Here is a 14,296-nt window from a genome sequence, read left to right as displayed (position 1 = left end):
GAAGGATGACTAATTATGGATTTCTTCTGTGGCTTATAGGGAAAACATTCCAGTTTTTGTGAAGGCCTTTAGACCGGGCCTCAGGTGACTAGAGATATCAGAGATATAGCTTCTGAATGATTCAGAATAATCAGAGATCCTACTTTCAGCTTTTCTTCCACTTGCAATAAAATATAATATACTGCAAAATAACCTCGGTGCAAATTGGTGTTAGGAACTAATTTTCTTCTACATATTCTAAGAGTAAATGCATTGATATATATGAGACATTTGGAACAGTGCCAGGCACACTGAGTATGTTTCCATTACTAGTAAATATCGAAAAGCAGACATAGGTAATACTTCTCATGTTTATTAAATGACACAATTAGAAAAACAAAGATGTACAATAACACTACCCTGAACATTTTTTTGCTGTTTCCGAAGGGGAAGAGGTGGCATGATAAGTAGAAGAGACACTGGACCCTGGCAATTAGGAGCTTTGGGGCTGGAGGTGATTTTGTTTTTCTCTGTGTCTTTGAGCACATCATTTACACTCTTGTGGTCTTTTTCTTCTACATAAAATGAGTAAACAGTAAGATAATCTCTAAGGTCCCTTACAGCTCTAACCTGAGCTCCCGTAAGATTTAAAGAGCTGTTTTTTATGTCATATTCTTGGGAGAACTTCATGTTTGCACTGAAATCAGGCTTGAAGTCGTTTGCATGGATTCTGCAAATTGCTTTCTTAAGCGAATGCATTTGTGCATGGCTGTTCTGGCACTAAATCACACCTCTGAATCTCCAGTCTATCATATTGGATGGAATGGTTAGGCAAGATTAAAATGCTCAGTCATTTAACTGAACATGTGTGGCACAGTTGTTCACTCCATTTCCTCCACCCAGGACCACTTTGATTTATTTCATTTCCTATGTCACTTAGACCTTCTGCCCATAAAATAAATATTTAAATCACACATTAGATTTTAGAAAATGTTGAGCTATGTATTATACCATTTGTACATGTTAACTATTTTATAATATATCTTTTAAATAATGACAGTGGATTTTAAATTGTGACTTCATAATGTGAATAGGATGCATGATGGTTTGTTTTTTAAAGAGCCCTGATGTAAGAGCTTGCTGAGAAGGAAACAAATGGTTTAGTAAAACTAATTTGAAAAACTCCATCATTTAAACAATAACACAGCAAGATATGACTTTAAGAGTTTTAGGTAAATTTAATATGGTGATGATTAAGCTATCTTGCCCAATATTTCTAGTAAACAGTATATTTGTTATAAGAAAATGATATGGAGTAGCTTCTGAAGAAGTCTCTTAATAAACTTCTTAATGTCAAATGCAAATGTTTAATTTCAGAATAAACAATGGAAGTATGGCTCTTATAATTGCACGAAACACTTCTCGACCACAATTTATAAGACACCTGAAAAGATATGCCAGTATAAAAAATCAGGTATGGTGCCTTCTTTTTGTTACTTATTTGCAAAGCTATTAATCATGGAGTAAAAGATGCTTCAAGAGTTGACACCAAGGCTTGCCTCATAAAAAGGCTTTATTTTCTTCTGAATACATTAATCTTTTTTCTTCAATCTGCATTTTATCCAGAGTTTGAAAAACATCCACCAGTGTTAATATAAACTGACTTTTATGAGATATGGGGTTATACATTTTTTTTCCAAATAGAAAATATTGTGTTATATTGAAAAGTGAAGCAAATTAAGAATATAATCACACACTCAGGCTGTTCTTCAGAGTGAAAAGTAATGAAATCTGAAGTTGTATCAGCAGTTTTGATTTTATGGTAGCAGGCTCTCCAAAGTTATGCACTTTGGATTTTTCTGACATTTATTTGCAGGTCTGCCTATGTTCACTGGTTAAAAAAGATTTCCAAATATGCTTCATAATACACCACTTTTATGCAGACATTATTTTATTCAAAACAAGAACACATAGAGATATATATTTCCACTTAAGTGATTTAACTTTGAAGAGACAGTAGTTATATTCTTTTGCCAGATTTTTGGACCCAGTCTGAGTCTTGAGGTACACAGGTGTGGTTGTAAAACTCTGTCTATAGCCTTGCATATTCTAAAGGTATAAAATAGTGTTAGATGTAGTGGAAAAACAACAAATGATGGGAATGATGTAGTGATTCAGCCAATGACCGGCTGCTGAATCTTGCTTCCAGACCAGAGCCATTGCCACTTATTAGTGAGAACCTGAGAAGCTCGCATTCTTCCTTCATAATTTCAAACTTCCTTAGGAAGTCCTCAAGCAGTGAGTTTTCGTCTATTTTTTTGATAAACATATTACCAACTGGATATTTTAGGAAATTCAGACATAATCACACTTTCCTTAAATATAAATCTCTAAGAAGACAAAGGAGACAAGTGGATATAAGACAAGTGATTGTAAGCCTAAGTAATATATGTGTGTCTAGGAGAAATTTGTGGATTTAATGATTTTTTTCAAAGGAATTTATGCATTTTCTGATTTTACTAATTTTTAAATTTTACTTATTTTTAATTTATTACATCATTTTATTTGTTTATTTTAATTGTTAAGTTATAAATTGACAAAGTATAGCTGTCTATATTTATGTGGTAAGAAGTGATGTTATGATTCATAATATAGTATGGAATGCAAAGGATTTAAGTTAAATATCTCAAAACAACAACAACAAAGATATGAGTAGTTGATAAGCACATGAAGATACTCAACATCAGTAGTCATTACTGAAATGCAAATTAGTACCACAGGGTGATATGATTACACATGTCTCAGAATAACTGCAAAAGACTAAAGATTCATAGATTAGTGAGGATGTGGAACAGTTTGGACATGATACATTGGGTTTGGAAATGGGAAACACTTGGGCAGTTTCTTTAAAAGTTCAAAATTCTTTTACCATATGACTTGGCAATTTTACTCCCATTCATTCCTTCAAGAGAAATGAAAACATGTTCACACAAAGATTTTACTAAATTTTAAACATTAAAATCAACTTTATTTTTCTTACTCCAAAAGCAGAACATATTCCTTGTTTTTGTTTTTTGTCAGAAAACAGAAACAAGAAAACAAAATGAACAGCATTCAACATCCCTTGTTCCTAGGGATAATCAACATCATTACCTTGGTATAGATTTTTTTCCTAATCTTTTACTATGAAATAAATACCTGAGAAGTGAGTATTGAGTTATTAATGAGAACCTGAGAAGCTCTATTTTAGGGGAGCATCTATTGCATAAATTGTGTATGGAAGATCTCTTATAGAATTCCCTAAGGAGCAAATTTCTGAGGCAATTTTTATAGACATATTTTTTTTCTCCAGTGAAAATAACTGTCTTCTGATTTCAAAATCAAAGCTTACCTAAAAGAATAAGATATACAGAATATAATGAAAATAGTTCTATATCAGTAGGAAAATGTTTTTAAATTAGATTATGTTATGCAAGATATAATGTATTTTTCCATGTACTTAGCCAGTGATTTTTTTTTTGATGGAAGAAATTATGGCCTGTGTGTTTTATTAGATTTAACTGATTCACATTGCTATTTCCAGAAATTAAAGTTTATGATATTGCTCTATAATTTTTTTGCAAACAAATTCCAAAATGTCTTATATAATGGTATACAGGAAAATTAAATAGAATGGTTCCCAAGGCAACTGCTCTCAATGTTAGTTTGATATATTTGTTAAAAGTTATCGATTCATATCAAACTAACATTGGGAGTGTGTGTGTGCATGTGTATTTGGTCTCTTTCTTTCATAGTGACATTTTCCCAAAAATGTAAATTATATAAGATTATAAAGACCAGATGAATGTGGGTTTATATAATCTGTTGTATAATTAATAGTAATGCTGGTCTTTAGGAAGGAAAAACATGGTTCTTCCGTCTAAGGAGAGCAACATCTGGTTCCCTGAACTCCATTTACCAGGTTAAACAAGTGAATTTTACTATATAATCTGTTCTGGAACAGATTGAGAATCACTGTTGCTTTCCCCATCTTTATACAATATAGAGTAAAATAACCTAAGTCCTTTCAACTCCATCCTATTGCTGACCCCCTTATCAAAGTTCCCCCATTTCTCATTATTTTTTTTTATAATTTGGGGTAAGTAATTTAACACCCTTAAGTGTTAGTGCTTCCTCAGGATATACTTGCAGCCCTCTTGACATCTCAGGATACCCTCTTCTGGGTGATTTCCTTGCCCCCTGCTATTTGAAGTGCTCATCTGTGCATCATGTCTCCCAAGGGTCCTGTCTTCTCTTTTGATCAGCAGAGCCACTATGCCTTCTGTGTGCTGCAATGATTATGGAATCCACAGCATCCTGAGTCCCCATGTCCACAGCCGACCTTATCACTTTCCTCTAGCCACTCCTTCCATATTCCCTGTGCAGGTCAGTGGCACCACCTGCCACCCACCCTGAAGTTACTCTGGACTCCTCTTTCACTCCTTCCTCACAATCTCCCATCAACTACTTCTGTTGGATCTCATCTAGAAATTTTTCCTTCATTTGAATTTAAACCTAATCCCTTCTTGCTCCTATTGGCCTCCTTGTTTTGTTTCTCTGGTCTGGTTTTCTGTATTTCCTTCGAGAGGGAGTTTTCTGAAACACAACTGATTTCTCTTCTGCTTCTCCTCGTCATCAGGCTGAGGTCTAATTTTCTCAGTATGGAATACATGGCCCCTTGTATTCTAGCCCCTGCCTGTGTGGCAACCTCCTTCCCATCCGCCACCAGATTCCCTGTGTCTTGGTCATTGTGTTAGTTTTCTAGGACTATCACAACACATAGAATAGGTGGTTTAAACAACAACAAAATTCTGTTTCACAGTTCTGGAGGCTAGAAACTCAAGGTGTCAGCAGGTTTAGTTTCCTGTGAGGCTGTGGTTTAGCTTGCACATGGCTACCTTCTCACTGTGTCCTCCTGTGGTCTTTCCTGGGGGTATGTGCATCTCTCTGTGCTTTTGTAAATATTATTTCCTCTCTCCAGAGCTCCTTCCCCTCTCCTCCAGGGTTAAATCTTCTGTGTTCTCAGCTCACATGGGAAGCTTTCCTCACATGCAGAGCCTCCTGGCCTCGTGTCTTGCTGAGCTCCAAGACCTCACTGTCATAGCACTTCTCTGTATAATTTTGATGGCTTCTCTTCTCCCCTTCACTTCAAAACATACCTCACACATCTTACTGTTGGCTTCCTGAAGTCCCATTTAACAATGTCTGTGGCTTCATCATTAATGAATTTGAATGGATGACTGGTGCTTCATTCTGAGAGGTGTGATGATTTAAGATCATAGACTTACTGGCGGTGGATTCAGTTCTTGGCATTTCATAACTTACAGCTTGATCACTCCTGCCTTTCATCACGTGGTGTTGTGGTGTTCTTTAAGAACATCAGTCATGTAGGGTTAGGACAAACCCTAACGACTTCATCTTTAATTGAGGACACTACTTCCAAGTAAGGTGACATACACAGTTACTGGGATTAGAACTTGATATTTGGGGGGTGGGTGTAATTTAGCCAATAACAGCCAGTTATTGATGACTCATTTAAATCACATAATCCTTAAAATAAGTGATTATGTAGAAATCTCTGCAAGTATGAGTCATGTAATTTCTGCCTGATGCAGAAGGTCTACTGTAGTTCTTACAGAGAACAAGCTCCTTGGAGCCTCTCACTCTACCTCTATCAGAATAGCTGATGCTTCCTTATTCTGCAATATGAACTGCACAATCTGTTAGATCTTGCTTTTGACATATATAACAATGTTGCAGAAGATATTATTTTTTATTGCCTTTTAAAACTCTGCTTCGTTGAGGTTTATATGTGGAGTAAGGGGGGAAACTATGAAGATAATCTATTAGGGGTAAATTTCCAACCATTTGTCTGAAAACTAAAATGAGTATTTTGTAGTTCTCTTAAAATTATTTGGCTCTTAATTATTTCAGAGAATACATTTACTTTTTCCTTATAGCTTACTTAAGCAAAGAAGAAAAGTTGCAAGTTGAAGGCTACCTTGTAACATTCTCAAGTGATCAGTAATCAGTTTTCTTAAAACGGATGCCATTTTTAGAGTGGGAAGGAGGCAGGGTAACACCTGTGAAAATCAGATTGTGTTGGCTCTTTGAAGAAAATATATACTTCACATTTTATTTCATAATTCTAAGTATGAAGCTTCATCATTGGAGTTTGATTCACCCCAGCTGAATTCACAAGTTAATAAGTCAATGGATTATACAACTCTTTTGTATCAACAGGTATATATTAATGATCCAGTCTTTTATTGGAAGATATACAATATTATGTGCAATTTTTCATAGATAGGAACTATTTGTCATACAAGTTCTATACAATGGACCTAATAATCAAACCAGCTTCAGGAAAAAGACTCCTTCAACCAAAACAAAAAACAAAACTGAGGATACCTGGTGGTAGTTTCAAAGATGTAAAAATATTATCTTGCATCATTTTTACCTGTGAGAGGGGCCACAGTAGACCTTCTTGATTTGCAGTAGCAGTTAGAGATTAAGCCAATAACATGATTATTTGCATTTGTTTTATTTAGTTCAATTTTCCATTTGTTGAGACTTATACTGTTGGAGAAGTAAAAGTTCATCCAAGGAACACCACTAGTGGCTATGGCCCAGAGGAGGATAAACCACATGAAGCTACTTTAGAAAACAGTTTTCCTTGGAATGTAGATGGGGACTTAATGGAAGTTGCATCTGAGGTCCATGTCAAGTAAGCCTAACTATTTCACTGTTTTGTATGTCACCAGTAGACTCAACACTAGTACTGCAGGAAAGCATTATTTCAAAAAGTCAAACAAGGAAGGAAAAAATGACACATACACAACTTTCAATAGAAAAGTATAACTTCATATTTATTCAGCAACTCTTACATAGTATAGTGCAATGGCAATTTTTTGGTTGGGGTTCTGTGTTGGCATTCCAAATTATTCTGCATAAACTCTACAGTTAATGTGTCTATAACTTTTATAGATTTTTAAAAAATGGTTCAAAATCTCAAGGCTTTGTGAAGTCATCTGAATGGTGTATACAGTCTTTAGTTTCAGCCATTTCTAATACCATTGCACCTTGTTCAGGAGTTTGCTTTTATCAAGTCTTTACAAAATATCCAACATATTTTACAGAACACTTTTACATATTGGTACATGAGGAGAGCAATTGATACAAATAGATTTAGGAATATACAAGCTAATTCTTGGTTAAGTGTTACGTTTTAATGGGCAAACGTGTAGGAGCACCTACTAGATGTATTGTTGCTAGAGGGACAACAGACTGTTCCACAGAGGCAATATGGAGCATTAGTCTAGGTGGCTTTGAAATAGTTACCAGTGTTTTTTGAGGCACTCTAAGTTTGCATCTTTGCCATTAGTAATTTTTAGGTGGTATTACTATGTACCATAATCATTATGTATGTGTTTGAAATCAAAGGTTGATTAAATAATAAGTTATGTATATTCTTTACAGATTACATCCAAGACTTATCAGTCTTTATGGAGGAAGCCTGGAAGAAGTGAATGATTTCCAAGTAACATGTAATTGTTTATAAAAGAAATGTGCAAATTAGAATTTTAATATGAAGGAATTTGCTCATTCTTTCAACAGATATCTTAAGAAAATGTTTTAAAAGTAAAATTGCTATTTTTGATATTAAAAAGCTTCTAGGAGGTTTTTGAAAATCAAGATGAAAATATGAAATATCAAAAACAATTTAAATTCTGGTTTGTATAGGTGTTTATTGGAACTGAAACATTTCATATGTTTAACCTTTATGATATCAATATTTAATCAAGATAATTCATTTGGACTCTTTTATTTTACAAGATTTGAATCCATCATGTACTTCCCTGATTTTATGAATTAGACAACAAATTTAGAGAAGTTAAATTCCAAAATGACACATTTAGTTGTGTAACCAGAAACAGAACCATGTTTTTTGAAAATCTTTCTAATGCTTAGCCTGTCTGCCAAAAAAGAATAATCCCATCTTTGAGAAAATGTTGTTCAGTGGTGAGGTTTATAAATTCATCATATAGGTAAACTTAAAGTTGATAACATTTTATTTAGAATTATGTAAAAGCCTAATTGGTAGCTGTGTTACTCTTGTACCTGAGATGCATAGGTCCAGAAATCATAGCTCTTGATTTCCAATGTAATTTCTTTAGAGACCATTCTTGAGAAGACAGTTCTAAATTGGTGCTTGACTTTTTTCATGAGGCAGTGATCCTAGATATATTTCTAAAAGAGTTATTTGGCTTTTTAAAAATTAGTTTAATTAATTATACTTGATAGCAGAATGCATTTCATTTCATTGTACACAAATGGAGCACAACTTTTCATTTCTCTGGTTGTACATGATGTAGAATTGCACCATATGTGCAGTCATACATGTGCCTAGGATAATGTTCATCTCATTCCACCATCATTCCTGCCCCCATGCCTCCTGCCCTCCCTCCCCTTTGCCCAAAGTTCCTCCATTCTTCCACACCCCTTCTGCCCATTAAGAATCAGCATCCACTTATCAGAAAGAACATTTGGCCTTTGGTGTTTGGGGATTGGTTTACTTCACTGAGCTTGGTATTCTCCAACTCCATCCATTTACCTTCATTTACTCTTTTATTCTCTTTTAATGCTGAATAATATTCCATTATGTATATGTACCACAGGTTCTTTTATACATTCGTCTGTTGAAGGACGTCTAGGTTGGTTTGTAGTTGAGCTGCTACAAACATTGATGTGGCTGTGTCACTATGGTATGCTAATTTTAAGTCCTTTGGGTATAGACTGAGGAGTGGGATAGCTGGGTAGAATATTACTTGGCTTTTTATAATGATGATAAAAGCATAAAAATGTCTTTTTGACAAAAAGCGCTCTTAAAATATATACATTTTAGTTTTGCTTGTACACAGTTAAGGAGGCTTTGTGTTCAACTTTGCTCAAATAAATGCCTTGGCAAATCACAGTACATTTCTCATTCTCCAGCCACCAGTCTCAGGCTTGTGAATAAGTAACTTCCATGAATCAGAAAATCTGAGGAATGGGACAGCTGGCAGCAGAGCCCTTATGCAAAGCAGTATTCCCCACAGTAAAGACTGTTTTCTTATTTATCTACTTGATTGCTTCCTAGAACAGATGTTCAAAAGTTGGCCACAGGTTTCTTATACACATAAAGAGATCCAGATGAAATTATATTCCAAAGTCACCAGCATCTAGATCACAGGCATCAAAATAAATATTTAAAAATTCAGAAAGCTATTTCATTTTAAAATAGATCTGAATATCAACAAACTTCAAACATTATTAATGTTCACTGTATGGAAATATTCAGTGAACTATGAATTTTGTTTCTCCATTTCCCTGGAGAAGTGAATGCTGTTATAGACCTGATAAGAACATATTCAAAAAGAGTAATGAAATATTACAACCAGGCAAATGTTTGCTTAATTTGGGACAGTGACTATTTAATACAGTACCAAACAGATGAAATGTTAGCCCCCTAATCATTCCTGGAACAGCTTTTATAAATCACTATGGAGGCACAGTTTTCATATTTCTTATATCAGTGTATAGCAGCTAAAGTGCAACATTTACAATCTGTTTCAGAATATAAATTAGAATACTTGAATAGTTTTATAAACAAAAAAGTTTGAAGATTTAAAAAAATTTACTCCTGGGTACTCTTGACAAGTGTATTATAGGAGGCTAGTGGATTTATACCTATAGCAAAGTTTATATTCTTTAAAAAATGTATATATACATGGGGAAAAATCTGTAGCTGTATAGTTCTCCACAAGTCAGTCCATTAAGGTGAAACCAGTGTATCATTTCGGAGTAAAACAGTTGCCATACAAAATGTGTTACAAATGCAGATCTTTAAAAATAAAACATGCTTTGAAGTAATGGTCTTCCTCTTTTATTCATTAAAAGATTCAGGGACACTGCTTTAAAATTATAAATTATTTTTAAAAATATGCTTCATATAAGTCTCAAAGATGTATTTGAAATGAACCAATGCCCATTCAGTGGATTTCCTTGGCCAAAGTGAGCACATATGAAGTTCAAGATGATTTAATTCAGATGTACTTAATATATCTGCAAGGGTTTGGTTTTTTTTTTTTTAATAATTCAAAGGCTGTAGTGTTTTTCTACTCATTATATCTAAAGTTGACCTTTCAGCTATTAAGTATTGCCTTTGCAGTTATTCTCTTTCAGTGATCACTGCTTGAATTATTCCCTCCAATTAAGACAGAATTCAGGTCCAAAGCAAAGGAGTATATGGAAGAATCTGAGAAAAATTCATGTCTTCTTGTAATCTGTTTTTAATCACCATCATTGCTTTTACTGTTGACATAACTCCAACTATCTCTTCTGTTTTCTTCTTGTAGGATAGATTTGTATTGTCTTTTAAAGAAGCCAGCCTGAAAAAATTAAATAATTGTGAATAGTTATGAACATGCTATACTCAGTCAACACCAGTACTCTTAAACTGTGTCCCAGGTCACTCTACATGAGGTCTTTTACCAGATAAAATCAGTAAAAATTCGTTGAAAATATTGGTTTACGGAAGCATTTTTGCTGTTAGTACAGGACTCCTCAGACCCTCCACCAGTTGATATTCAACATAATATACAATGTTTTACAAGTCTTTATTTAAAAAAAATGTTCAGAACTAGTATACTAGTTCTGTATCCAAACTATAATACTAGTTCTGTATCCAAACTATAATATTAGTTCTGAACATTTTTTTAAATAAAGAATATATACACTGTATAGTAAAAAAAAAAAAAAAAAAAAAACCAACTTGGGAGATACTGGTTTTGAAAAAATAGCATTTTTAAAGACCTACCTTCCACATAACATATGAAATCAATAAAAGTACAATAAGACCAAGTAGCAAACTAGTTGAAATAATCACTATTGTGAAATGACGTTTGGGTATTTGATGATGTACTCCTTCTAGTAGAACCTATGTGAATTAAGCAAAATAAAGAAACACCAGTTAAGAACTTTGAAACTCCTTCCAACCACCTACAATAATTAAAACTAGCCACCCCATTCATTTGTTCTCTTGCGGATTCCACACAACCCTAGATACACTAGCGGGAATAGTAAATGAAATGGGCTTTGTGACTCTTCCTCCAGTTCATCCTGTTCTAACTGCTACCTGATTCATTCCCTAAAGAGCTCTCAGTCATTTCCTCCTGACAGCAGTGTAAAATGCCACCTCTCAATGAAATGTTCCAGGTCCTCTATGACACATTGGTTTCCTGACTCAGGTATGCAAAAGGAATTATGAACACCCTAACTGCAGTGGACCAATTAAAAGAGTAACTTACATGTGCAACATTCTCATCCTTGTTTAGCTCAATAACTCTTGGATGTGGTTCTGTAAAGGCTGTTGCTCTTATTTCAAATTTGAGTGCTGACGTTGCATCCTGTTTTAAAAAAAAGTAGTCATCATCACCTGTTTTATTTCATCAAGACATTAATTTCTCATGGTCTTTACTATCTAGTTATTTCCACAGTTTGTCTTCCCGAATTTAATTGTAATTAATTGCAGTGCTTCCCTTTAATTCTAAAGTTGTAATCATATGGCATCATTTCATTGAAATACTTTTGGTAAGTATGGCTGTGCTACAGATAACTTGATTGAGATAGTATTTGTTAGACTGTCAGCAGTTCATTATTAATGTAATTTTTCAGAGATTAAATTTTTAGCCACAAACAAGACTTTTTTCACCTGATAAACATTTCCTCAAACTAACATTTTTTTTTGGAAATTTTTTTTCTGAATTAAATATATTTGGACTACTGCTATAAAATTATATTAATCTTAATTTATATTAATTTCATTATAATTTTAATCTGTGGAGGAACTTTAGTATCTAAAGCAGGTACTATATAACCCAGATTTCATAGATTGGGGATCTCTGGATGAACCTTCTAGATTCAGAGGTATTTTCCTGTGTGCTGAGAATATTAAAGAGGTCTATGAACCTCAAAAGCTACAAACTGCTGTGTAAAAGTTACTTTACACTTTCAAACTGGAAATAAAATCATCTAGAACCAGTGATTTTTAATAAGGGAGGATTTTGTCCCTTAGGGGATAGCCAGCAATGTCTGGAGACATCTTCGACCATCAGGGTAGTGGTACTATGGGCATCTGTTACTGTATTGCAGCTGAGGATGCTGTTAAATACACTACAATACACAGGATAACCCCCCTATGGTTCAAAATGCCAATAGTGCCTACTATTGAGAAACCTAGACATGGTTAAAAGACTTGCTGATGGTCCTATGACTTTTTAGCAAAATTGAAACTAAAATGGATAGTTTTTTGATGTGTCTTCTTCTTGACCACTATGTGGTAATTTCAGAAATTCCAGTTAACACATAAGAGCTGTTATTACCTTTGGCTTACTATGTGCAATACTGTAAGTATGAACAAAAATCATCTCTTTTGGCCTGGGGATGTAGCTCAATAATAAAGCAACCCATGGTTCAATCCCAAGTATCATTTAAAAAAAATCTTTAAACAAAGATTTTAAAAAATTTAAAAAATATATTTAAAAAATCTCTAATCTGAGATTAGAGATGTTGAAAAGATGAGGAAACTGAAAAAACTAGTTTTACCTCTAAGTATTCTTCATGAAAATACACACTTCAACAGGAAGTAGTCCAAGATGTATGTAATTCAACTTTTCAAAATTCATTGTTTTTGTTGTGGAAATTTTGATGTTTGATTCTATGAAAATCTTAATTCTATGAGATTTTTAAGCATAATTTAAGGTTATATGAAATATTAAGATAGTCAATAAAAGTTCATAGGCAGATCTATACATTTTCTAAACTAAACCTTCTAATCATTCCATGGTTTTAGATAGCTTGAAGGGTAAATAAAAATTGAGATATTCCAAAATATTTATGCCTTAATTCGTTGACAGCCTTTATATGATCCTGCTTCTATAAGATGATTGAATTTGTAAATTCAACATGGAACTTACCATTTCCAAAATGGATGGCCGGCCTTCCAACTGGATGTGAACACTGGCTTCTTTTCCACTTTCCATTTTTCCAAAATGGCACAAGAAATTTAAACAGTGTGGATCAGCTTTCATGCAGTACTTGAAAAGAATAAAATTTTCAACATTTAAAAGACTGTGTAAATATTTTATATAAAATTAAATATCCCTTTAGTGGCATTTAGAAAACTATCTTTCTGTAAACATGGAATTAAACATCTGCTTTCTCTAGGGCACTAAAAAACTTACCTTGCTTTAAATAAAACAAAAATGTTTGTTTTGTAAATTACAACAGAAATACAGTGTTAACGTTGGCGCATGTGTTCTCATCTTTTTTAGTAACATTCTTCTGTAAAAGAATGGAAAAAAACAATGCCTAACCAGAGTCTTGCTAAGTTACATGTTCTACATTTGTTGTAAAACCTGGATCATTTGAAGGTGATGATTTCTTCCCCAGTTTCTTTTCATTAATTAAGATAAAAAGAATGAAAATCTTGTGCCACAAGACTTCTGGGTGATTTGGCGTCTTGAGTAGATCAGAATAATATCTGCCTGGCAGATAATGAGACTGTACAGTTTATATTTATCAATGAATCTGCCTCCCCCTTCCAAATCATGTTTGCCTCACCCCTCCAAATCGTGCCTATACCTTATAAGCAAGATTATTACTTAAAGTTGGACCCTCTCCTCCCACTCAAATGACAGCTCACAGCCATTGACTGGTTTTAAGTGTTTCACTTCTGTTGGGGAGCAAAAACTACACCCTGAAGAACAAACTTACCAATAGCCTCTTTTCAGTCTTCGACAAGAATTTGAATATGCCCCTCAAGGTCTCCAGTGTACCCTTCTGCAGCTCTGATGCACACTGCCTTTCATAATTTTTAAAATGGCATTGTCCAATAGTTGTCTACAAACATAGAAAGCAAGGAAATTATCTTTCACTTTGGAATGAATAAAATGTGGTTATAATAGTTCAAATTGCTTTTCTTTCTAAAATATATTAAGTACATCTGAAATTGTAAAAACAGTTTTGATAGAATTATTTGGGAGAGAGGATCTGTGGCAAAAGCACATACAAAAACTCAGAAAACTTATGGAAGGTTGGATAGGTCCTAAGTTGATCAAAATGGCCTTAACCTATAGAAATGTGAGAAGTGAAAAAAAAAAGACCTTTAAAAATTATACATGAAACAATAGCATGAACTATCTAAATCTGGATTTTTTTTTTTTTTTTTTTTTTTTTT

General features: G+C 33.8%; 2 protein-coding genes across 3 annotated transcripts in view; one reads left to right on the top strand and one right to left on the bottom strand.

The window, feature by feature from the left end:
• Positions 1 to 7,634, top strand: part of Cerkl (ceramide kinase like) — a 108,677-nt gene extending 101,043 nt beyond the window's left edge. Inside the window, exons 11-13 of one of the 2 annotated variants that reach the window (XM_015481120.2) lie at positions 1,357 to 1,453; positions 6,570 to 6,745; positions 7,498 to 7,634. In XM_015481120.2, the coding sequence (XP_015336606.1) occupies positions 1,357 to 1,453; positions 6,570 to 6,745; positions 7,498 to 7,579 (355 nt within the window). In that variant the 3' untranslated portion in view covers positions 7,580 to 7,634. Of the gene's footprint in view, positions 1 to 426; positions 973 to 1,356; positions 1,454 to 6,569; positions 6,746 to 7,497 lie in introns of those variants that run through there. The other variant, XM_048808116.1, reaches the window with a different exon arrangement.
• Positions 6,861 to 14,159, bottom strand: LOC125618148 (integrin alpha-4-like). Its single transcript, XM_048808117.1, has 5 exons — positions 13,834 to 14,159; positions 13,035 to 13,154; positions 11,367 to 11,465; positions 10,877 to 10,996; positions 6,861 to 10,448 (listed from the first exon to the last, which is right to left on the bottom strand). The coding sequence occupies exons 2-5, from the start codon at positions 13,146 to 13,148 to the stop codon at positions 10,350 to 10,352; spliced, it is 432 nt and encodes a 143-aa protein (XP_048664074.1). The 5' UTR covers positions 13,149 to 13,154; positions 13,834 to 14,159; the 3' UTR covers positions 6,861 to 10,349.
• Between the last annotated feature and the right edge of the window lie 137 nt (positions 14,160 to 14,296).

Source organism: Marmota marmota, unplaced genomic scaffold (genome assembly GCF_001458135.2).
Source record: "Marmota marmota marmota unplaced genomic scaffold, marMar, whole genome shotgun sequence".
Taxonomy (NCBI): domain Eukaryota; kingdom Metazoa; phylum Chordata; class Mammalia; order Rodentia; family Sciuridae; genus Marmota; species Marmota marmota.
This window is presented reverse-complemented; position numbering and strand designations above follow the sequence as displayed.